Below are 24,132 nucleotides of genomic sequence, written 5' to 3'. Positions count from 1 at the left end.
GAACCGGTTCCAGCACAGACCCTGTGGAACACCACTAGTCACTGGCAGCCAGTCAGAAAAAGCTCCCTTTATTCATATTCTTTGCCTCCTGCCATTCAGACACTGCTTTATCCAAGCTAGAATCTTTCCTGTAATACCATGGGCTCATAATTTGTTAAGCTGCCTCATGAGTGGCACCTTCTCAAAGGTTCTCTGAAAATCCAAATGTACATTAACCAATTCTCCTTTGTCTATCCAGCTTGTTACTTCCTTAAAGAATTCCAACAGATTTGTCAAGCAAGATTTTCCCTTGAGGATACCATGTTGACTTTGGCCTATTTTATCATGTGCTTCCAAATACCCTGAGACCTCATCCTTAATAATCGACTCCACATCTTTCCAACCACTGAGGTCAGACTGACTGGCCTATAGTTTCCTTTCTTCTGCCTCTCTCCCTTCTTGAAGAGTAAAGTGATATTTGCAATTTTTCTTTTTCCAGAACAATTCCAGAATCTAGTTATTCTTGAAAGATCATTAATAATGTCTCCACAATCTCTTCAGCCACCTCTTTCTGAACTCTGGTCTGTACACCATCTGGTCCAGGTGACTTATCCACCTTCAGAGCTTTCAGTTTTCTAAGAACCTTCCCTCTAGTTATGGTAATTGCACACAGTTCATGACCCCAGGACCTTCCACCATATTGTTAGTGTCTTTCACAGTGAAGAGTGATGCAAAATACTTCTTCAGTTCACTTATACAAGACTATCAACTTTAGAGCTTACACCTTAAGAGTAGGGAGGCAAAGGGAGTATATGGTGACCCAGACATACTTTGACAATACATTGACTCTGAGAGCTTTGAACTTTGAACTATAGCAAAGATAAACTCATTCTAATACATCAAGATATATGAACAAGATTTTGCTATTGTTTCAGCCCAAAGGCAGCCTCATTGACTTCTTTCTAATCTATCGTTACCCAGGATGCTTCACAGTTTATATCAGATTCCTTCTTCTTCTGCCCTTTTCCATTTCCACCTATCACCTCTGTCCAGTTCTCCTCCTCGTTCTCTTTTCACCATGGTCCACTCTCCTTTCCAATCAGGTTCCTTCTTTTCCAGCCCTTTACCTTTTCTACCTATCATCTTCAAATTTCTCACTTCATGCCACCTCCCTCACTCACCCACCTTACCCCCCACCTGGTCTCTCCTTCCCCTCCCCCTCCCTTCTAAATCCGGCTTCTTCACCCTTCCTTTCCAGTCCTTTCCAGTCTCAGCCCAAAATGTTGACCATTTGTTCATTTCCATAAATGCTGCCTGGCTTGCTGAATTCCTCCAGCATTTTGTATGTATTACTCTGGATTTCCAACATCTACTGAATTTCTTGTGCTTTTCAAATTTCTAATTCTCTTATCCGCTCAACAGAGTGAAAAGGGGCCCTAGGTGAGTTATTCTTGTCAAAAGTCCCCATAGAAGATCTCCAGGGCTGTGTGGGAGATGGATTTGTCTTTGACGTTCCAGTTGTCTTTAATGATCATTATCCAGGTTGACACAACAAAAATGAGGAGTTGGTTTTGCTCACAAAATCACAAACCACGGCACGGTAGTGCCAGTGACTCAGGTTCAATTCTCTCCGCTGTCTTTAAGGAGTTTGTACTTTCTCTTCATGACCTCGTTGGTTTCCTCTGGGTGCTTCGATTTCCACCCACAGTCTAACGTCATACGGGTTAGCAATTGGTGGGCATGCTATGTTGGTGTCAGATGAACGGCTGCCCTCAGCACATCTCTGAACTGTCTCTGTTGCATTTCAAAGTTAATTGTTAAACTAATCTTGATCTCTTTTAAACCAATCGGAATTCACAACCATTTAGAGAAAAGGGAATGTTGAGAAAATAAAAACTTTCAAAGTTTGAAGCATTTTCATTAAAAATTTATGTTCTGAAGTTACAAATATGAATAAGACAGAACGTGATGTCATTGTACCTAATGCAATGGAGTCTTCAGGCTCTCCGGAGTGAATGTGTGAGAGAGGACCATTGTAGAGCAGCAGCCCGTCAGAAGTCTCAGTCAGGAATTCCAGGGAAACTAAACTCTTAAAGCAAGACTTGATTGGCGGGAACCAAGCGTAACCATCTCCTTTAAACGTGTACCGCGTTTGCTGACATTCAGGTCCATCGAACATCGGACTGCACTCACACCTATTTGTGCAAAGAAGGGGCAGGTTAATAACTGAATAACCTCAGGAAAATATGCATTTATCATGGACACTAACCTTCCCAGCATCCAGGACATCGCCAAAAGGTGATACCTCAAAAAAAAGCAGCATCCATCATTAAGGACACCCATTGTTGTATATTTAATATTTAAGTAATAGTTGAGGAATTTTATGTATATATGTTGATTAAGCATTCTTGTTTGTTTAAATAATTCCTTACAAGTTATATGTAGAAATACATGAACTGCACACGTCATCATGCTAACCCATGATATTTGCGGACCTTGCTTAAGCAACCATGAAGTTAGACCCACATTTCCAGAATCCCGTGTCTTCCTTTGAATTAGTTTAATGTTCTGAAGTTACAAAACACAACAGTCATCACCCAGGACCTTCCCTTGTCTCACTGCGACCATCAGGAAGGAGGTACAGAAGCCAAACACACACTCGATGATTCAGGAACGGTTTCTTCCCCTCTGTCATCAGATTTCTGAATGAATGTTGAACCCATGAGCACTTCTTCATGCATTTTTTGTTCCTTTTTTTTCTTTTCTTGCATGATTTATTTACCTGAAGACACACACTCAACATATTAGAAACAGCTTTTTCCGCACCACCCGTGGCTGTTTGGATTACAGTTGCTTAGTGGCAGAGTGTGAGTGTGCGGTTCACCCTGCCAGGGTGATGGTAAACACAGATACACTAGGGACATTTAACAGACTCTTTGATTGGCACATGTCTGATAGAAAAATGGAGGGCTATGTGGGAGTGAAGGGTTAGATTGAAGGGGATCATGGATCGAGGATTAATGATTCGCCATATACATTTACATATATCAGGAATCTGCTGTGCTATGTTGGTCAGGTCACGTCTTGTAACAAAAAACAGCTACATTCAACAATTTTATAGAATAAAGAATTATATAAAAATAAAGTTAAAGTACAAATAGGCAATAAAGTATGTATAAATACATAAATACTGCTATGTATTTACAATATACACGCTTTTTTTAGTTTAAAATGTGGTTTAAGCTAACCTGTCCTGGGCCCAGCACGTAAGTGCAATTATGAAGAAAGTACAGCAGTACCTCTACTTCTTTAGGAGTTTGTGGAGATTTGGCATGACATGTAAAACTTTGACAAACTTCCGTAGATGTAGTGGAGAGTATATTGACTGGCTGCCATCACAGCCTGGTATGGAAACACCAATGCCCTTGAACGGAAAACCCTACAGAAAGTAATGGATATGGTCCAGTCCATCACAAGTAAAGCCCTTACCCACATTGAGCATATCTACATGGAGTATTGATGTAGGAAAGCAGCATCCATCATCAAGGACCCCCATCACCCAGGACATGCTCTCCTCTCCCTGCTGCCATCAGCAAGGAGGTACAGGAGCCTCAGGATTCACACCACCAGGTTCAGGAACAATTATTACCCCCAACCATCAGGCTTCTGAACCAGAGGGGATAACTTCACTTGCCCCATTATTGAAATGTTCCCACAACCTATGGACTCACTTTCAAGGACTCTTCATCTCATGTTCCTGATATTTATTGCTTATTTATTTATTATTATTATTTCTTCTTTTTGCATTTGCACAGATTGTTGTCTTCTGCACTTTCATTGAACGCCCAGGTTGGGCAGTCTTTCATTGATTCTGTTATGGCTATTTTTCTATAGATTTATAGAGTATGCCTGCAAGAAAATGAATCTCAGGGATGTATATGGTGACATATCTGTACCTTGTTAATAAATTTAATTTGAACTTTGAAAGTGTTTACAGTGCAGATAGAGGGAGGTGGATGCTGTAATGCTATATGTCCTTCATAATGTTGGACATTCACTCGTGGACAATAAGACTATTTAAATAGGGACGTTCTACTTCAAAGAGGTAGAGATCAATAGGGGAGTTGATAAGTTGCTGAGTTACCTGTAGCCCCAATCAACATCGACACAAGTGCCACCATTTAGACACGGATTAACCAGGTACGAGGAGCAGGAGAGACGTCGTCCTTCTCGAGCCGAGCAGATGCACTGAGCTGTGGTGGATGTTGTAATGGAAGCTAAGGAAACCTCTCTCGCTGTCAGCACTGAGGGGATGGGGCTGAAGCTGGTAATGCTTGTACAACCATTCCCCATCTCACAGGCTGTGTCCACACATTCGTCCACACCAACCTGGGATATGCTAATGTTTAAGTGACTTTCCAGCTGCAATGGAAGTGTAAATTTATGCATTTATTTCACATTTTCGTAAAAGTATAACAATGATTAAGGAGTAACACATTTTTCCCTTGTATTTTAACTCTCCTATGTTTGCTTGTATTTTTAGGCAATCACCTATATTATTATTACTGTTACCCATATTATCACCTATATTATTACTGCCTGTTGCAGGTGTTTAAGGCAGCAATGAAGGTCCTCCATCTATGCCTGTCCTTGGCCAAAACCATCTTTGGTCTTGGCTGTGTTCAGGGCTTCCTTCATTATGCCAGTCACTTCCTCTCTGTTTTCACTACTGTCAGCCAGCCACTACTGCAAACCTCAGGAACACCGCCACATTCAGATGTAGAAGGATTCTTCACTGCTGTTTCCATAACAGTTTTGTTTGACCAGTCAGGGTTGTTAGCCCTGAGCGGAACCCCTGAACCTGGAGGACCGGTAAAATGACTGATCCACTGTACGTGTAAATGTTCAGTGAATTTTACAGTAATTACAGTACAGTTGCCTCTGTATTTTTTCTAGAAACTTAGTTTTCAGTAGCAGGTGTCACATCACTTGAATTTGGCAGCTCCAACATAACATGTAAGTACTCTGATTTTTGAAGGCCAATCTGCCAAAAGCTTTCTTTACGACCCTATCTACCTGTGATGCCACTTTCAAGGAATTAGGGATCTGTATTCCCATATCCCTCTGTTTTACTGCACTCCTCTGTTTACTACTGTTCACTGTGAAAGTTATAATCCTCCAACCTGACAGCATGAACATTGATTTCTCATTCCAGTAATTGTTTTGTTCCCTCTCCCTTCCTTCTTCTTCTAACCTGCCTATCACCTCCCCCTGGTGTTCCTCATCTTCACTTTCTCCCACAGCCCACTCTCCTCTCATATCAGATTCCTTCTTCTCCAGCCACCTGGCCTCACCTATCACCTTCAGTAGATGCTGAGCAACACACAAAATGCTGGAGGAACTCAGCAGGTCAGGCAGCTGCTATGGAAATGAATAGACAGTTGACGTTTTGGGCTGAGATACTTCATGAGGATTGGGGGCAGAAGCTCTTTCCAGTCCTGATGAAGGTTCGCAGACAGAAACATCATCCATTCACTTGCTGAGCTCCCCAAACCCTTTGAATGTTATGCATATAAAGTCATTCATAAGACCATATGACATATTGCAGGAGCAGATTAGGCCATTCAGCCCATTAAGTCTGCTCCACCATTCCATCATGGCTGATTTATTATCCCTCTCAACCCCATTCTCTCCGTAACCTTTGACACCCTGACTAATCAAGAACCTATCAACCTCCACTTTAAATATACCCAATGATTTGGCCTCCGCAGCTGTCTGTGGCAATGAATTTCACAGTTTCACCACCCTCTGGCTAAAGAAATTCCACCTCATCTCTGTTCTAAAGGAATGTCCTTCTATTTTGAGGGTGTGCCCCCTGATCCTAGACTTTCCCATTATAGGAAACATCCTCTCCACATCCATTCTGTCTAGGCCTTTCAATATTTGATATGTTTCAATGAGATCTCCCCTCATTCTTCTAAACTCCAGGGAGTACAGGCCCAGGGCCATCAAACTCTCCTCATACATTAACTCTTTCATATACTCTAATAGGATTCAGTATGCATAGGAAACTGTTACTGTGTGAGATACAAATGATTAGCTTTAACCAGAACACACCGTAGCTTTGAAAGCTGCCACATTTCCATTCATTTTCTCTGCCTTGAGGAGTGGCGACTCTTGTGCTGTGTACCAGACATCTACTTCTCCAACCCGACCCTTGACGTTTACCACGCTGAATATATCAATGTTATCCGGCTGCGCTGGAATAATTTCTGCCAGCATCCTTCTCAGCTTGGTGTATTTACTTTCTTCTGCAGTGGGCCGCGATATAAACTCCTCTGCTGTGATGCCTGTTTGAGAGATAAAAAGTTCAAGCTAAAGTTTAATTGTCATTCAACTATACATGAATACAGCCAAACGAAACAGCGTTACTCCAGGGCCAAATTGCAAAACACAGTACCAAAATCATCCACAGCACAGGGTACACATAGCACATATAAGGCAGCAGTAAAATACATTAAATTCAGGATAAATATTGTCTAAGTCCTTGAGTCCGTGAATATTGCAGCAGTCTGCAGTCTAACACAGTACATCTTGTCTTCTGCCGAGCGAACTCCAGAGGGCAGCACCAGTTCCAGTATGGACACTGGGCCACACCACCTTCGGCGCTCTGGTGGAGTGCCCGATTCCAATGCTTCTCTCCTGGGCAGCTGCAAACAGGCAACACTGCGGCTTGAGGCCTAGTTCACGCAGCTCCTCTAATGGGTGCGCCCACCAGTCGCCAATAAAACACTGAATCAGACTTGCAGCAACCCACATTATCAATGTTCAACAGGGTCTTGTGATCGCAAGAAAACCAACTAAGGCGATCACTCGTTTTCAGACCGCACCCTGCCTCTGCACACCGACTTTCTCCAAGCAGCAAGATCTGCAACAAGTCCAGCTCCTTCAGCTTCTCCACCAACGAGCAACTCACTGAAGGGGTAGACCTGCAGAACTTTAAGTTCTTCAATGTTCAGCAGGGTCTTAATGATCGTAAAAGAAAATACATTTAAGAAAAACAATAATACCTTTGGTTGGCCCCAGTGTGTCCGAGCATGCTGAAAGATATTGAAAGGGTATGGGGAGAAGGCACAGGAGTGGGGATGACTGGAAGAATTGGATCAGCCCATGATTGAATGGTGGAGCAGACTCGATGGGCCGAATGGCCTACTTCTGCTCCTATATCATATGGACTTATGGTCTAAGACCATAAGACATAGGAGCAGAATTAGGCCATTCAGCACATTGAGTCTACCATTCCATCACGGCTGACTTAGTATCCCTCTAAACCCAATAAAAACACCTTTGATTTGAAGGCATGCTCCCAGGACAGACAGAAGAACATGTCACTAATAGATTCTTTCTCTGCTCTATGTTTTATGGCTTTGAAAACTTGTCCAATACTGAACACAACTTGACCCTTCTGGTGGCTTGTTTTTAATGGTGATAGTAAGTTAATAAAGGACTACAGATTCCAAAGGTGTATGGTTAGACACATGGGTTAAAGTTAGTGAATTGTGGGCTAAGTGTAAGTCATAGAGTCATAGAATACTATAGCCCAGAGACAGCCCCTTTGGCCCATCAAGTCCTTACTGACCTGGTCTTCACCTGCTGCACCTGGACTATATCCCTCCACACACCTCCCATCCATGTACCTGACCAAACTTCTCTTAAGTACTGCAATTCAATCCACACCCACCACTTCTGCTGGTAGATCATTCCACTTTCGCATCACCCTCTGAGTGAAAAAGTTCCCCCCGCGTTCCCCTTAAACATTTCACCTTTCACCCTTAACCCATGGCCTCTAGTTCTAGTCTTACTCAACCACAGAGGAAAAAGCCTGCTTGCATTTACTTTATCTATACCCCTCATAATCTTGTGTACCTCTATCAAATCTCCTCTCAATCTTCTACATTCTAGAGAATAAAGTCTGAACCTGTTCATTCTTTTGCTTTAAGGTTGAAGGTGTGAAATGTGAAAGCGAATATCCACACCCATAGACATGGTCAAATTTAAAAACAAGACTGAATATTAGACAATAAGACCATAAAACATAGGAGCACAATGAGGCCATTCAGCCCATCGACTCTGCTGCACCATTCCACCATGGTTGATTTATCTCTCTCAACCCTGTTCTCCTGCCTTCTCCCCGTAACCTTTAGCACCCTGACTAATCAAGATGAATGCACACAACTCACTAACTCAATGTTCAAAGTAAATTTATTATTAAAGTACATATATGTCACCATATATAACACTGAGATTCATTTTCTTACAGGCATACTCAGTAAATCCAAGAACACCATACAATCAATGACAGATTGCAGCTGACAGGACAGACAAACAACCGGTGTGCAAAAGACAACAAACTCTGTAAATACAAAAGAAAAACAAGAAATAATTATAAAAATAAATAAATAAGCAATAAATATTGAGAACATGAAAGGAAGAGTCCTTGAAAGTGAGCCTGTATAGACAGTGGGATGGAGTGAGTGGAGTTGAGTGAAGCTGTTCCCTTTGTTCAGGAGCCTGATGGTTGAGGGGTAATGACTGTTCCTGAACCTGGTGGAGTGGGTCCTGTACCTCCTTCCTGACAGTAGTAGCAAGAAAAGTGCATATCCTGGGTGATAGGGGTCCCTGATAATGGATGCTGCTTTCCTGTGACAGTCTTCCATGAGGATGTGCTCAATGTTGAGGAGGGCTTTACCTGTGATGGACTGGGCCGTATCCACTACTTTCTGTAGGGTTTTCCATTCAAGGGCATTGCTGTTTCCATATCAGGCTGTGATGCAATCAGTTAATATACTCTCCACCACACATCTATAGAAATTTGTTAAACCCTAACTTTGGACTGTGGGAGGAAACCAGAGTACCCAGAGGAAGCCCATGCAGTCACGGGGAGAATGTATTAGTATTCCAGGAAAGAAATAGTTAAGTGCTCACCACTCAGTCTCAGAGATCCAGCATTATACACGGCACCTTCTTCCAGTTGCTTAACAACAATTTTCACTGTTGAGACAACATCTGGCCAAATGCCATCTGCGACTTTGACCTGGTAATCATAAACGCCCGGAGGTGTGGCATCAGTTATATTCAGGACACCAGACTTTTCATTAAGGGTAAAATATCTGAAAGAAATATGCGGAAGTGAGTCAGTAATGCAAAGTCAATGTCAAAGTCAAAATAAATTTATTATCAAAGTACCAATATGTCACCATGTATGACCTTCATATTCCATTCATTTTCATTTTTACTTTTACAATAGAACAAAGAAATTCAATACAATCAATGAAAGACTACACACATACGTGGACAACTAATGTGTAAAAGAAGACAATTTATGCATATACTGAAATAATAATGATTATTGTCTTAAAAGATTACCTAAACCAAAAAGCTTCCTATTCCACCCGTAAACTGTGGCAGGAGTTAGTTGCTAACTTTAGCATGAATAATGGGGGGTAGATGGGAAGTAAATTGGAGGCAGAATATCTTATTATCCCTCTCAACCCCTTTCTCCTGCCTTCTCCATGCTTCCTGCTTCGTCTCCCCCTGGCCTGTACTCCGCCTTCAAATTGTTTTTGCACTTTTCTGCAGATGGTGTGTTCCTGAGTTTAAACAAGTTCCTGCAGATCGAGAAGGCTATTGAAAGTTGTATTAAATCTGACAGGAAGTAAATTGGGTCAGAAACGACTGTGTGTAGCTCACAATGGATTAAGGATTGAGCTGAAGTGGACTGAGCAGATAGATCAGAAGGGGTGGAAATTTGCATACAACATGGAACACTACAGCACAGTACAGGCCCTTTGGCCCAAGATGTGTCCACCTTTTAAACTACTCTAAGATCAATCTAACCCTTCCCTGCTACCTAACCTTCCATTTTTCTATCATCCATGTGCCTATCTATGAGTTTCTTCAATGTCCCTGATGTATCTGCCTCTACCACGGCCCTGATAGGGTGTTCCACACACCCACCACTCTCTGTAAAGAACTCACCTCTGACTTCTCCCTCTACTTTTTTCCATTCACCTTAACAAAATGTTGTCTCATATAAGCCATTGCAGCCCTGGAAATATGACATGGCACATAACAAATGAACAACCCCTGGGAAAAGTCTCTGGCTTTCCACTTGGTATATGCCTCTTATCATCTTGTACACCTCTATCAAGTCATCTCTCATCCTCCTTCTCTCCAAAGAGAAAAGCCCTAGCTCACTCAACCGATCTCCATAAGACAAGTTCTCTAATACAGGCAGCATTCTAGTAAATCTCCTATGCACCTTCTCTAAAGCTTCTACGTCCTCCCTATGATTTGAGAAGGCAAATCATGTCAGACAGTAGCGAGGATCCTAGACACCTTTCAACCATGGTTAAACTGAAAGAGAAAGCATCAAAGGAGGCAAAATTAGGCAGCAGTCCTGAGGACTGGGATTATTCAGAATCCACAGAGGTAGGCAAAAAACAAAAATAAAAAGAGGGAACATTCAAAAAAATAGTCTAAGTGATAAAAACAGAAAGAAAGCAAACTAACACACTCTATGGAAACGAATAAACAGTCGATGTCCAGGAGAATAGAGAATCGTCTATTTGAAAAGGGAAGGAGGCAGTGTGTCTCTATGTTAAGTTAGAATAGAGACCAGTACAGCACAGGAACAGGCCCTTCAGCCCACAATGTTGTGCCTAACCAATTAAATTAATAATCTCTTTTGCCTACATAAGGTCCATATCCTTCAATTTTCCTCACATTCATGTGCCTATATAAATGTCTCTTAAAAGTCTCTAATGTATCTGCCTCTACCACCAGCCCAGGGCCAGGCAGCACATTCCAGGCACCCCCCCCCCGCCCGCCCGTGTAAGGAATTTACCTCTCGCATTTGCTTTGAAGTTACCCCCTCTCACCTGAAATGCACGCCCTCTGGTTTTAGACATTTCAACCCTGGCAAATGGAACCGGTCAGTCTGCAGTATCTGTCTGTCTGAGGCACCATTGCACATCACAGTAGCATCGCAATTACCACAACGCTATCAGAGCGCGGGGTGTCAGAGTTCAGAGTTCAATTCGCCATCTATAGAGAGTTTGTACGTCCTCCCTGTGAGCATCTGTGTTTCTTCCGGGTGCTTTGGCTTCCTCCCACATTCCACAGACGTAGGTAACTGGTCATTGTAAATTGCCCTGTGACTGGGGTAAGGGTACACTGATGGTTTGCTGGGCAGTGCTGCTCATTGATATGATGCAATGCATTTCCATTCTATCAGTGTACTCCTTTATTCAACATATTCCACAAAACATTTTCAAAATCGCTGTAGATTTCCTTACCTGGGAGGTGCTCCAATAAACCTGTATGTCTTCAAGTCCCAGTCATCTAAATCGGGAGCATGCACCTTTCCCAGCTCGGTGTTGCCGAGCTGACCTGAGACGGGCAACGTAAAATGGCATTATCACTGCTTGGCAGACACAAACATGACATTGCAAATGATCTCATCCAATAAGTATATATGTGCATATGAAATAGGTTAAAATAGTGCAAAACAGAAATAGTACATATAAAAATAGTGAGGTAGTGTTCATGGGTTCAATGTCCATTTAGTAATCCTATGGCAGAGGGGAAGAAATGGTTCCTGAATTGCTGAGTGTGTGCCTTCTTTACGGTAACAGTGAGAAAAGAGCATGTCCTGGGTCCTTAGTAATGAACACTGCTTTTCTGAGTTACTACTCCTTGAAGATGTCTTGGATACCACGCAAGCTAGTACTCAAGATGGAGCTAACTAATTTTACAACTTTCTGTAGCTTCTTTCAGTCCAGTGCATTAGCTCCCCCCCCATACCAGACAGTGATGCAGCCTGGCAGAATGTTCTCCATAGTAGATCTATAGAAGTTTTCTTTTACATGACTTAGACAACCATTTTAATTTCTATCCCATTTCTGTTCCAACGTGTCTGTCCATGGCCTCCGCTTCTGCCATTATGAGGCCATTCTCAGATTGGAGGAGCAACACCTCATATTCCATCTGGAGAACCTCTAACCTGATGACATGATCATCGATTTCTCCAACTTCCAGTAATTTTCCCCTCTCCCTTCTCTCTTCTTCATTTCCCCATTCTGGCCTTTTACCTCTTTTCACCTGCCTATCATCTCCCCCTGGTGCCCCTCCTCCTTCCCTTTCTCCTATGGTCCATTCTCTTCTCTTATCAGATTCCTTCTTCTCCAGCCCTCCCATCCATGTCTCTATCCAAACTTCTCTTAAACATCAAAATCGAAATCACATCCACCACTTGAGCTAACAGCTTGTACCACACTCTCACCACCATACGAGTGAAGAATTTCCTGTTCATGTCCCCCTTAAACATTTTACCTTTCACTCATAGCTTATGACCTCCAGTTCTAGTTTCACCCAACCTCCTTGGAAAAAGCCAGCTTGCATTTACTGTATACTCCTCAATTTAGCATCTGGTCTGGAGGGGCCACTGCACAGGATTGGAAAGAGCTGCAGAAAGTTGTAAACTCTGTCAGCTCCAACATGGGTACTAGCCTCCTCAGCATCGAGGATAACTTAAAAATGTGACGCTTCAAGAAGGTGGCATCCACCATTAAAACCCCCATCAGCAAGGACATGCCCTCTTCTCATTGCTGCCATCAAGGAGGTACAGAAGCCTGAAGATACACACACTCAACGTTTTAGGAACAGCTTCTTCCCCTCTGCTATCAGATTTCTGAATGGGCGATGAACCCATGTACCACCTCACTATTTTTTTTGTTCTCTTTTTCCACTACTTATTTATTTAAAGTTATATATGTTTCTTATTGTAATTTATAATTTTAAAAATTATTGTGTATTGCAATGTACTGCTGCCACAAAACAGCAAATTTCACGACCTATGGCAGTGATATTAAACCTGATTCTGATTCTGCAAAGGAGTAATAAAACTTTAATCAGTCATTTTGTGCATTGATGGATCCATCTTGCTATCACGAAGAGTTGTTAAACTATATTTTCTACATGTGTGCTGGGTACTGAGGAACAGCACAATAGCATAGTGGTTAGTACAGCACCAGCTATAAGATCGGGGTTCGAATCCTGCCGCGGGAGTTCATACATTCTCCCCATGATCTCCAGGTTTCTTCCTCCCACATTCCAAAGACGTACGGATTAGGTTGAGTGTGTTGTGGGCATGCTGTGTTGCACCAGAAATGTGGTGACAATCGTGGGCTGCCCCCAACGTATCCTTGGACTGCGACATGAACGACACATTTCACTGTTTGTTTTCATGTACACGTGAGACATACACTCAGTGGCCACTTTATGAGGTACCCGGCACTCCTGCTCATTAATGGAAATATCTAATATATATAATATACATCAAAATGTCCAACAGCACAGGGCATGCATTTAAGGTGAGAGGGTGTAATTTCAAACAGGGTGTGAGGGGCAAGTTTTTTTACACAGGGGGTGGTGGGCATCTGGAATGCCCTGCCTGGGGTGGTGGTAGAGGCAAATACATTAGGAACTTCTAAGAGACACTTAGACAGGCACATGAATGTGAGGAAAATGGAAGGATATGGACATTGTGTTGGCAGAAGGAATTAGTTTAGTTGGCCATTTGGGCTGAAGGGCCTGTTCCTGTGCTGTACTTTTCCATGTTCTATCTAATCAGCCAATCATGTGCAGCAACTCAATGTAGACATGGGCAAGAGCTTCAGCTGTTCAGACCAAACAGCAGAATCCCTATTGATACTAGACAGGTATATGGAGGAACTTAAGGTGGGGGGTTATATGGGAGGCGGGGGTTTAGGGGTAGGCATAACATTGTGGGCTGAAGGGCCTGTACTGTGCTGTACTGTATATTCTATGTTCTATGTTGATCTAATTGACTGTGGAATGATTGTTAGTGCCAGACAGGGTGATTCAGAAACTGCTGATTTTCTGGGATTTTCACAACAGTCTCTAGATCAGGGGTTCCCAACTTGGGGTCTACGGACTTCTTGCTTAATTGCATTGGTCCATGGTATAAAAAAGGCTGGGAACCCCTGCTCTAGAGTTTGCAGAGAATAGCACAAAAAAAAACAACAAAAATATCCAGTGAGTGGCAGTTCTGTGGGTGTGAATGCCTTGTTAATGAGAGAGCTCAGAGGAGAATGGGCAGCCTGGTTGAAGCTGACAGGAAAGCGACAGTAACTCAAATAACCTCGCATCAGCGCTGTACAGAAGAGCATCTCTGAAGGCTCTTAGAGAGCAGGAGGTAATGAGTAAAGTGGCTGATCAGTGTAAAGCTAATCTTTGCCTTGACTTCTTTTTTGCCACTCAACTTGCACCTTCATAGAACAACACCATACCTTTATAATGGTAGACCAGAAATTCCACGCAACCAGGTGAATGAGGGTGGTCATTGACATCTCCAATCGTGATGGTCAAAGTGTTGGTGGAACTCATACGTGGAGACCCACTGTCGGTGATTACCACTGGCAGGTAGAAGGTTTTCTGTTCCTCTCTGTCAAACATACGGAGAGCTGTGAGAGCCGCTGTGCCATTGCCATAATCCTTTAAAGCAAAGTTGGTCCAATTGTCGTTGTGGGTCAACAAACTGAAGGAGAAGGGAGCACCGTTCTCCGGGCTATCCCTGTCCTTGGCATAAATCAGGGTCGAGCTGTCGTTTAACTGGATGGTTTGTGGGGGGGCTGTGTTCTCCCAGACAACTGGCGCGTACGGGACCTGTAAGGAAAGAGTTAACTGTGAGTCCTCCTTGGTACATGCTGAAATAAAATGGAAGTTGGAAGACAAAAGTTGTGTCAGGTTGGATTGTGGTAATGGCCTGTTTTCCCTCTTATACATCAATACTTTGTCTCCAATTTGGATGCACATCAAGATTCAGGTAATGAATAATGATTTCCTCCTTGCAGAAAGTTGTAAACTCAGCCAGCTCCATCATGGGCACTAGTCTCCCCAGCATTGAGGACACCTTCAAAAGACAATGCCTCAAGATGTCAGCATCCATCATTAGGGACCGCCACCTCCCAGGACCTGCCCTCTTCTCATTGCTACCATCAGGGAGGAGGTACAGGAGCCTGAAGACCCACACTCAATATTTCAGGAACAGCTTCTTCCCCACCGCCATCAGATTTCTGATTGGACGATGAACCATGAACACCACCTCACTATTTTCCCCTCTTTTTGCACTACCTATTTAATTTAATTTTTTAAATATATACTTCTTACTGTAATTTACAGTTTTTATTATTATATACTGTATTGCTAGGTACTGCTGCTGCAGAACAACAAATTTCACGACATATGCTGGTGATATTAAACCTTTTTCTGATTCTGATTCTACCTTTGGTTTCCTAAATTATGTGTCTGGGTTGAGGATAATGGGTAGCAGACAGGAAAGTACTGGGCTGATAATTATGTTATCTTTGATGGAACCTTAAAGGGTATAAATAGGGGCACTTTCTCTGTGCAGTGTGAGGGTTTTAGTCTTGGTCACGACTGGTGCTAGTGCTAAGAACACAGGGAGAAGTACGGAGAGAGGCTGGGAGGGAGAGCTGGATCTGTGGCTCTTCTCCAACATTGCAGAGATTGGCTTGTTTAGTAAATAATAAGTATTATTTTGATTTCTGTACATCTGTGACTGTAGACATTTGTTTTTCTTTCCGTATTGCGACGAGCGAGCTCTGACCATCCCCCGTCATCCAGGAAATGCTCACTTCTCATTGCTGCCATCAGGAAGGAGGTCCAGGAGCCTCAGGTCCCACACCACCAGGTTCAGAAACAGTTATTATCCCTCAACCATCAGGCTCCTGAACCAGAGGAGATAGCTTCACTCAGCTTCTTGTCTCATGATTGAAACGTTCCCACAACCAATAGACTTATTTCATCTCATATTCTTGATATTTATTGCTTATTTATTTATTATTATTTTTAAAAAGTCACTTTCTTTTTGTATTTGCAGTTTGTTATCTTTTACACATTGGTTGCTTGTGTTATGTGCAGCATTTTTGTTGATTATATTGTGTTTCTTGTATTTACTGTGAATGCCTGCAAGAAAATGAATCTCAGGTTGTACGGGGTGACATATATGTACTTTGATAATAAATTTACTTAGAACTCAATAAAGTGCTTTCTTGCAGTCCTGAGTACGTGTGCTATGTCTCCTATGTTTGCGGATGCATATGTGCACACATAAAATGCTGGAGGAACTCAGCAGGTCAGGCAGCATCTACGGAAATGAATAAACAGTTGACGTTTTGGGCCAAGACCATGCATCATGACAGAGAGACAGAGAGAGTGAGAAAGAGAAAGAGAGAGAGAGAGAGAGAGAGAGAGAGAGAGTGGGAGAGAGAAAGAGAAGAATATAGAACAATTTTAAAAGTAATTTTCGTTATAGAACCTCAAAGTCCGGTCCATTGTCATTGACGTCTTGCACAGTTAAAGCGATGGTGGCACTTCCCGTCAGTGGTGGGCTTCCCTGGTCGGTGGCTAGGACCACCAGCTGATGCTGTGGTGTCGTCTCATGGTCCAGAGCACTGGCGATGGTAACCCAGCCGTCACTGTCCACTGAGAACTGCTGGAGTGGATCCGAAGTGTTTGCGATACTGTAGGTGAACCTTCCATTCTGGGCGGAATCCAGATCCATCGCCGTCACCTGAACCATCCTAGTTCCGATGAAAACATCCTCCAGCAAGGGGCCTGCTTCATAAACTTGTGGGGAGAAGACTGGAGGGTGATCATTGTAATCTTCGACATCAATGATACAAGTGGCCAAGCTAAAATAGTCCAGATCTTCTACCTTAATGGTTAAGTTGAACCGCCTCTCAGTGAATTTCTCATAATTAAGCCTTTTCTTCAATTTAATTATCCCATGTTTCTTCAGATGATTTGTTTCCATGAGAAATTTATGGTCTTCATCACCGTCCACGATACTGAACGTCACCAGGGCATTTTCTCCCTCATCATCATCGGTGGCTGGCACAACCAGAACTTCAGTGTTTGTCTCGGTGTTTTCAGGAATCGTTGCTCTGAAGACGCTCTGTGTGAAGACTGGTGCATGATCATTCACATCTGAAACCAAAATGGTCGCTGTTCCTGTCCCTGTCAGGCCTTCTCCGTCTCGAGCTTCCACCACAACCAGATACCTATCCTCCTTCTCTCTGTCCAGAGAACCCAACACAGTGTACACAGTTCCAGTTGAAGGATTGATGGAAAACAGGTTGAGATTGATGTCATTTCGAACATTCTGGATTATTCTGTACATTACGATTGCATTTTTCCCAACCTTGGGGTCATCCAAGTCAGTTGCCGTCATCTCCATGATGGAAGTGTCTGCCGGGGAATTTTCTGGAACGTATCCCATGAAGCAGCCATCAGCTGCACAAAGGAATAGTGGCCGGTTGTCATTGACATCGTGGACCTCAACGATGACATCAGCAAAACCTGTGAGCCCTTCACCATTTTCATCAGTAGCGAGAACGAGAAAGCGCCATATAGACCGTTCCTCCCGGTCTAGTTTCTTCTTGGTGTAGATTTTACCGGTGAGCTTTTCGATGGTGAACTCGCTGTTTGCCCCCTGTCCGTGGAGAGAATAACGCAAGGCACTTTGGTCTGCTCCCTGGTCCGGGTCTGTCGCTGAAACCTGCAGAAGGGGCAAAGCAAACTGTAAAATCACTTTGAAGGAGATCGCCCATTTCATTTTAAAGATTAACTTTATTTGTCACATGTATATTGAAACATTGATATATACAGAGGAAGGTGTTGGCCAACACAGTCCGAGGAAGTACTGGAGAAGCTCACAAGTGTTGGTGTGATTCCAGCACCCATGTAGAACGCCCACAACTTACCTACTAATGCATATGGCTTCTTTTTACATTACGTGTCAATGATTTGAATGACAGAATTCACAATCAAGGGAAAATCTGCAGATGCTGGAAATCCAAGTAACACAGACAAAATGCAGGAGGAACTCAGCATCTACGGCAGCATCTGTGGAGAAGAGTACAGTCGACGTTTCGGGCCAAGACCCTTTGGCAGGATTGAAGAAAAAAAACTGAGGAGTAGATTTAAAAGGTGGGGAAGGGGAGAGAGAAACACCAGGTGATGGGTGAAACCGAGAGGGGGACGGGTGAAGCAAATATCTAAGAAGTTGATTGGTGAAAGAGATAAAGGGTTGGAGAAGGGGGAATCTGATAGGAGAGGACAGAAGGCGATGGAAGAAAGAAAAGGAGGAGGAACACCAGAGGGAGGCCTTGGGCAGGTAAGGAGACAAGGTGAGAGAGGGAAATGGGAATGGGGAATGGTGAAGGGGGGAAGGGGGGCATTATCCGAAATTCGAGAAATCGATGTTCATGCTATCAGGTTGGAGGCTACCCAGACGGAATATAAGGTGTTGTAGCTCCAACCTGAGCGTGGCCTTATTGTGACAGTAGAGAAGGCCATGGATTGACGTAACGGGATGGGAATGGAAGTGGAATTATAATGGGTGGCCACTGGGAGATCCCACTTCTTCTGGCAGACAGAGAGTAGGTGGTTGGCGAAGCGGTCACCCAATCTACATCGGATCCCACCAATATATCGGAGGCCATACCAGGAGAACCAGGCACAGATTATGACCCCAACAGACTCACAGGTGAAGTGTCACCTCATCTGGAAGGACTATTTTGCACCCTGAATGGTAGTGAGGGAGAAGGTGTCGGGGCAGGTGTAGCACTTGTTCCACTTGCAAGGATAAGTGCCAGGAGGGAGATCAGTGAGGAGGGACAAATGGACAAGGGAGTTGCATAGGGAATGATCCCTGTGGAAAGCAGAAAGTGGGGGGAGGGAAAGATGTGCTTGGTGGTGGGATCCCGTTGGAAATGGCTATCACAGTGCCAGTGTCCCAGTTAGCAGTCAGTGTAACTAACCATCCACCAGTAACTTGGGTTAGCAGTCAGTAATGCTATCACAGTGCTAGTGACCCAGTTCAATTCTGTTGCCCTCTGTAAGGAGTTTGTACATTCTGCTGATGATACGAAGATAGGTGGAGGGGCTGGTAGTGCTGAGGAAATGGAGAGTCTGCAGAGAGACTTGGATAGATTGGAAGAATGGGCAAAGAAATGGCAAATGAAATACAATGTTGGAAAGTGTATGGTTATGCATTTTGGCAGAAGAAATAAACGGGCAGACTATTATTTAAATGGGGGAGAGAATTCAAAGTTCTGAGATGCAACGGAACTTGGGAGTCCTCGTACAGGATACCCTTAAGGTTAACCTCCATGTTGAGTTGGTGGTGAAGAAGGCGAATGCAATGTTGGCATTCATTTCTAGAGGAATAGAGTATAGGAGCAGGGATGTGATGTTGAGGCTCTATAAGGCGCTGGTACTCACTTGGAGTACTGTGGGCAGTTTTGGTCTCCTTATTTAAGAAAGGATGCGCTGATGTTGGAGAGGGTACAGAGAAGATTCATTAGAATGATTCCGGGAATGAGAGGGTTAACATATGAGGAACGTTTGTCCGCTCTTGGACTGTATTCCTTCGAGTTTAGAAGAATGAGGGGAGACCTCATAGAAACATTTCGAATGTTAAAAGGCATGGACAGAGAGGATGTGGCAAAGTTGTTTCCCATGATGGGGGAGTCTAGTACGAGAGGGCATGACTTAAGGATTGAAGGGTGCCCTTTCAGAACAGAAATGCGAAGAAATTTTTTTAGTTAGAGGGTGGTGAATCTATGGAATTTGTTGCCACGGGCAGCAGTGGAGGCCAAGTCATTGGGTGTATTTAAGGCAGAGATTGATAGGTATCTGAGTAGCCAGGGCATCAAAGGTTATGGTGAGAAGGCAGGAGGAGTGGGACTAAATGGGAGAATGGATCAGCTGACGATAAAATGGTGGAGCAGACTCGATGGGCTGCATGGCCGACTTCTGCTCCTTTGTCTTATGGTCTTATGATTGTGTGAGTTGTCTCTGGGTGTTCCAGTTTCCTGCCACATTCTAAAGATGTACAGCTGAGTAGATTAATCGATGACATTGGGTGTTGTGGGCTCGTTGGGCCAGAGGTGTTTGTTACCATGCTGTATCTCTAAATAAAGAGAGCCACATACCTGTAGGACGAATACCGGCTGTTTTACAAGCTCTTCCTTGATGCTGCCATGGTATTCGTTCTGTGTGAAGACGGGGGCCTCATCATTCTTGTTGACGACATTGACCGTCACCAGTGTTTGGTTCTCCCATTTTCCATCCGATGCCACCAGCCGCAGTTCATACCGCTGCTCGTCCTCGTAGTTTAGCCGCTGAGCTACAAAGATTGTTCCGACCTCTGGCTCCACGTCAAACGCCCCTTTAACGTTTCCTGATGCAATCTGGTACCGCAGCTTAGCGTTTGCTCCTGTAAGAAGAGCCCGATTGAAGTGCATTCTTCCTCAGATATGCATTCAAAGTTCAAATTAAATTTATTATCAAAGAACATACAATAGAATCAGGTTTAATACCACCAGCATATGTCATGGAATTTGTTGTTTTCCTGATCCTGTGCAGTGACTCCTCCATACCAGTCTATATCATCCTGAGGATAGTTTTCTTACAGACATTTACAGTAAAAATAAAGAAACACAACAGAATCAAAGAAAAAAACTGTACATAAATAAAGACTGACAAACCTTTAAATTTAAGATGATTGGAGGAATGTATGGGGAGAATGTCAGAAGTTGTTCTTTGTTACACAGAGACTGGAACACCTTACTAGGGGTGGTGGTAAGGCAGCTACATTAGGGACGTTTAAGAAACTCTTAGATAGGCACATGGATGATAGAACAATGGAGGGTTACTGTGGTAAACCATATATATATATATATATATATATATATGTTGTAACTGGGTTACCTGTCTGGACATGCCCCTCTGCTGACTGCTCCTGTGGCTCCTCCCACAGACCCCTGAATAAAGGCGATTGCGCCATTGCTCCTCCCCCTCAGTCCAGGGGCAGACACTCAGCATGATGGAGGTCACATTTTACTGCTAATAACAGCCTTTCAATATTTACTCTACTTCCAGTCTTTTGGAGTTATTGATGGTGCATCAGTTACATAGCAGGGAAGGGTTAGATTTGATCTTAGAGGAGGTTAAAACATCGGCACAACCCTGTGGCCAGAGTTCTGCACTCTGCAATGACCTGAGGACCCAGCAATAGACAAACCCTTCGGAGAACATCATACTTGACTTGTAAGATCGCACTCCTGTACTGCAATGCTCTGTCTTTACATTATTTTCATTGATAGATTAATCTGGTTTAAGATGGTGCTTGCTGGCAGCAAACACAACTACTAACTACATTATTACTCACACTTCTGGTAAGTGATCACTGCAACCAATAGCCTGTACCTTCCCTTTTGGAGTTGAGCCTTTGAACTGCCGGTACAACCTGGCATTTTTGTGGTGTGAACTGAATTCTTGAAGGTGCAGGACGGTTGTGACATGGTGTGTAAGAAGATGAATCTCTTTTTAAAAATTTTTTTATTTGGGAAAGGTATTCACAAGTATTACACAAATTTTTTTTACATATAAAAACCTTTTCCATTTTTTATATGTATAAATCTGTATATATTTATACATTCACAAGTACACGTTCATATTTGTTCCTACCCACAGATATACTTATCCAATCCCTATGTACTTATTTACTTCATTTTATAATTTTTCCCAAATCTTTTCCTTTGCTTGTATTAATTCCATGTTTTCCATAAATAAAACAGTGAACATTCTAACCAAGGGAGCTTACACTAACACTATAACTTAAGGTTCCTTCTGATGAGGAAATCAGAAGGAACCTTAAGGAGAGTCATCTAAAGTCTGCTCGCATTGGGGTTATAAATTCAACCCATTTATTCCAAATTTGATAAAGGTTTTCTTTTTGAATTCTCAGAGAGTAAGTAAGAAGATGAATCTCAAGGTTGAATAATATATACATACTTTGATAATAAATGTACTTTGATCTTAAGTTGCTCATGGTTAAAAGGTTGGCACAAAATTGTGGGCTGAAGGGCCTGTACTGTGCTGTAATATCCCATCAGGTTTTTACTTCAGAATATGCTCCAATTTCCAAAAACTCTTTTCCTATTTGTTACACTAACATACGCCACAGTTAAAATATAGTCATTTGATTTTTCACTAAATTAGATTATGTCATAACTTTTGATCATTTTATCTTACTTCCTTGTATTTTTTAGATATTAAAGCTTCCCATTTCTTACAACAGGAAAGATCTCCTATGTTCTTCCATGATGTTGAATCTTTTATGTTTCCCAGTGTCTGTGAATATTCACAAATATTCCAATTTTTTAGAACTTTTGGGGGTGGCTGAGTGAACTGTCTGCCAAAGATGTCTCGTGGACAGGGATTGTCCAGGCTCTAGCCCCCAACTGGGCGTCCATGGACCTCTTGCTTAATGATATTGGTCCATGGCATAAAGAAGGTTGGGAACCCCTGATCTAGACAGAGCCTTGCTGATCGTGTTAGAGTCTGCTTTGAAGGCCAAGCTGATGATGGAGGAACTTCTCTGGATAGATGCCATCTCAAGTGGGGAAACAGTGACGACCTGTCCTGGGTCCGACATATTGATGCAGTTACAAAGAAGGCACACCAACAGCTATGCTTCATCAGGAGTTTGAGAGATTTGCTATGTCACCAAAGAACCTTGCAATATATACCATGGAGAGCATTCTGACTGGTTGCATCACCGTCTGTTATGGAGGCTCCATTGTACAGGACCGGAAAAAGCTGCACGGGGTTGCAAATTCAACCAGCTCCATCGTGAACATCTTCAAAAGGTGATGCCTCAGAAAGGCAGCATCCATCATGAAGGACTCTCACACATTCCAGGAAATGCTCTCTTCAACAGGACTAGAATATAAAAGCATAAATATAATGCTGAGGCTTTGGTGAGGCCTCATGGAGTATTGTGAGCAGTTTAGAGCCCCTTATCTAAGAATGTATGTGCTGATATTGGAGTGGTTCACGAGATTGATCCCAGGAATGAAAGGTTGAACATATGGGGAGTGTTTGATGTCTCTGGGCCTGTACTCACCGGAGTTTAGAAAAATGAGGGGGATCTCAAGGAGGAGGTACAGGAGCAATCAACGTTTCACCCCCTCTGCCATCAGATTACTAAACTGACACCCCCTTACCATCTTTGCTGTCTTTTACTGCACTACTTGTTTAGTGTGTGTGTGTGTGTGTGTGTGTGTGTGTGTGAGAGAGTGAGTGAGTGAGTGAGTGTAGGTGTGTGTGTGAGAGAGAGTGAGTGTAGGTGTGTAGGTGTGTGTGTGTGTGTGTGAGTGAGTGTAGGTGTGTAGGGGTGTGTGTGTGTGAGTGAGTGTAGGGGTGTGTGTGAGAGAGTGAGTGTAGGTGTGTGTGTGTGTGTGTGTGTGAGAGAGTGAGTGAGTGAGTGTGTGTGTGTGAGTAAGTGTAGGTGTGTGTGTGAGAGTGAGTGTAGGTGTGTAGGGGTGTGTGTGTGTGTGTGAGAGAGAGAGTGAGTGTAGGGGTGTGTGTGTGTGTGTGAGAGAGTGAGTGTAGGGGTGTGTGTGTGTGAGAGAGTGAGTGTAGGTGTGTGTGTGTGTGTGTGTGTGTGTGTGAGTGAGTGAGTGAGTGAGTGTGTGTGTGTGTGTGAGTAAGTGTGTGTATGTGTGTGTGTGTGTGTGAGTGAGTGAGTGTAGGTGTGTGTGTGAGAGAGTGAGTGTAGGTGTGTGTGTGTGTATAAAATATTGTATATTTTATATGCTTCAACATACGGCTGCCACAAAACAACAAATTTCATGAGATATACCTGATTCTGACTCTGGTTCAGTGAAAACTCCAGACCCCAACCAGGCTAACTGCTACTTCCAAGGCCAATTAACAAAATTAAACATGCAAACAGAAGCTTAATTGAAATAGGCACTGTGTTAATTAAAGGGATATAACCATAAACTGGTTAAAGAAAGTGGGAAGCTTTTGGGACAGAATTTCAGAGCTCAGTTCTTGCCAGATGAGGGCAGCACTACTAAGTGTAAAGTGATTCAATTCGGAGTAACACAATCAGAGTTTAGCAGGTTAGGCAGCATTGATGGAGAGGATTAACAGTTGATGTTTCAGGCTGAGACCCTTCATCGGAACTGG

General features: G+C 43.1%; 1 protein-coding gene across 1 annotated transcript in view; it reads right to left on the bottom strand.

Moving 5' to 3' along the window:
• si:dkey-22o22.2 (neural-cadherin) overlaps positions 1-24,132 on the bottom strand; it is a 304,012-nt gene that overhangs the window by 31,114 nt on the left and 248,766 nt on the right. Inside the window, exons 17-24 of the mRNA XM_063054940.1 lie at positions 20,085-20,368; positions 16,403-17,644; positions 14,347-14,727; positions 11,337-11,425; positions 8,965-9,149; positions 6,097-6,329; positions 4,124-4,401; positions 1,960-2,174 (exon numbers count right to left, since the gene is read on the bottom strand). Coding sequence (XP_062911010.1) covers positions 1,960-2,174; positions 4,124-4,401; positions 6,097-6,329; positions 8,965-9,149; positions 11,337-11,425; positions 14,347-14,727; positions 16,403-17,644; positions 20,085-20,368 — 2,907 coding nt within the window. The remainder of the gene's footprint in view (positions 1-1,959; positions 2,175-4,123; positions 4,402-6,096; positions 6,330-8,964; positions 9,150-11,336; positions 11,426-14,346; positions 14,728-16,402; positions 17,645-20,084; positions 20,369-24,132) is intronic.

This window comes from Mobula hypostoma, chromosome 1 (assembly GCF_963921235.1).
Source record: "Mobula hypostoma chromosome 1, sMobHyp1.1, whole genome shotgun sequence".
NCBI classification, from domain to species: Eukaryota; Metazoa; Chordata; class Chondrichthyes; order Myliobatiformes; family Myliobatidae; genus Mobula; species Mobula hypostoma.
Note: the sequence above shows the minus strand (reverse complement) of the source record. Positions and strands in the feature narration are given on the sequence as shown.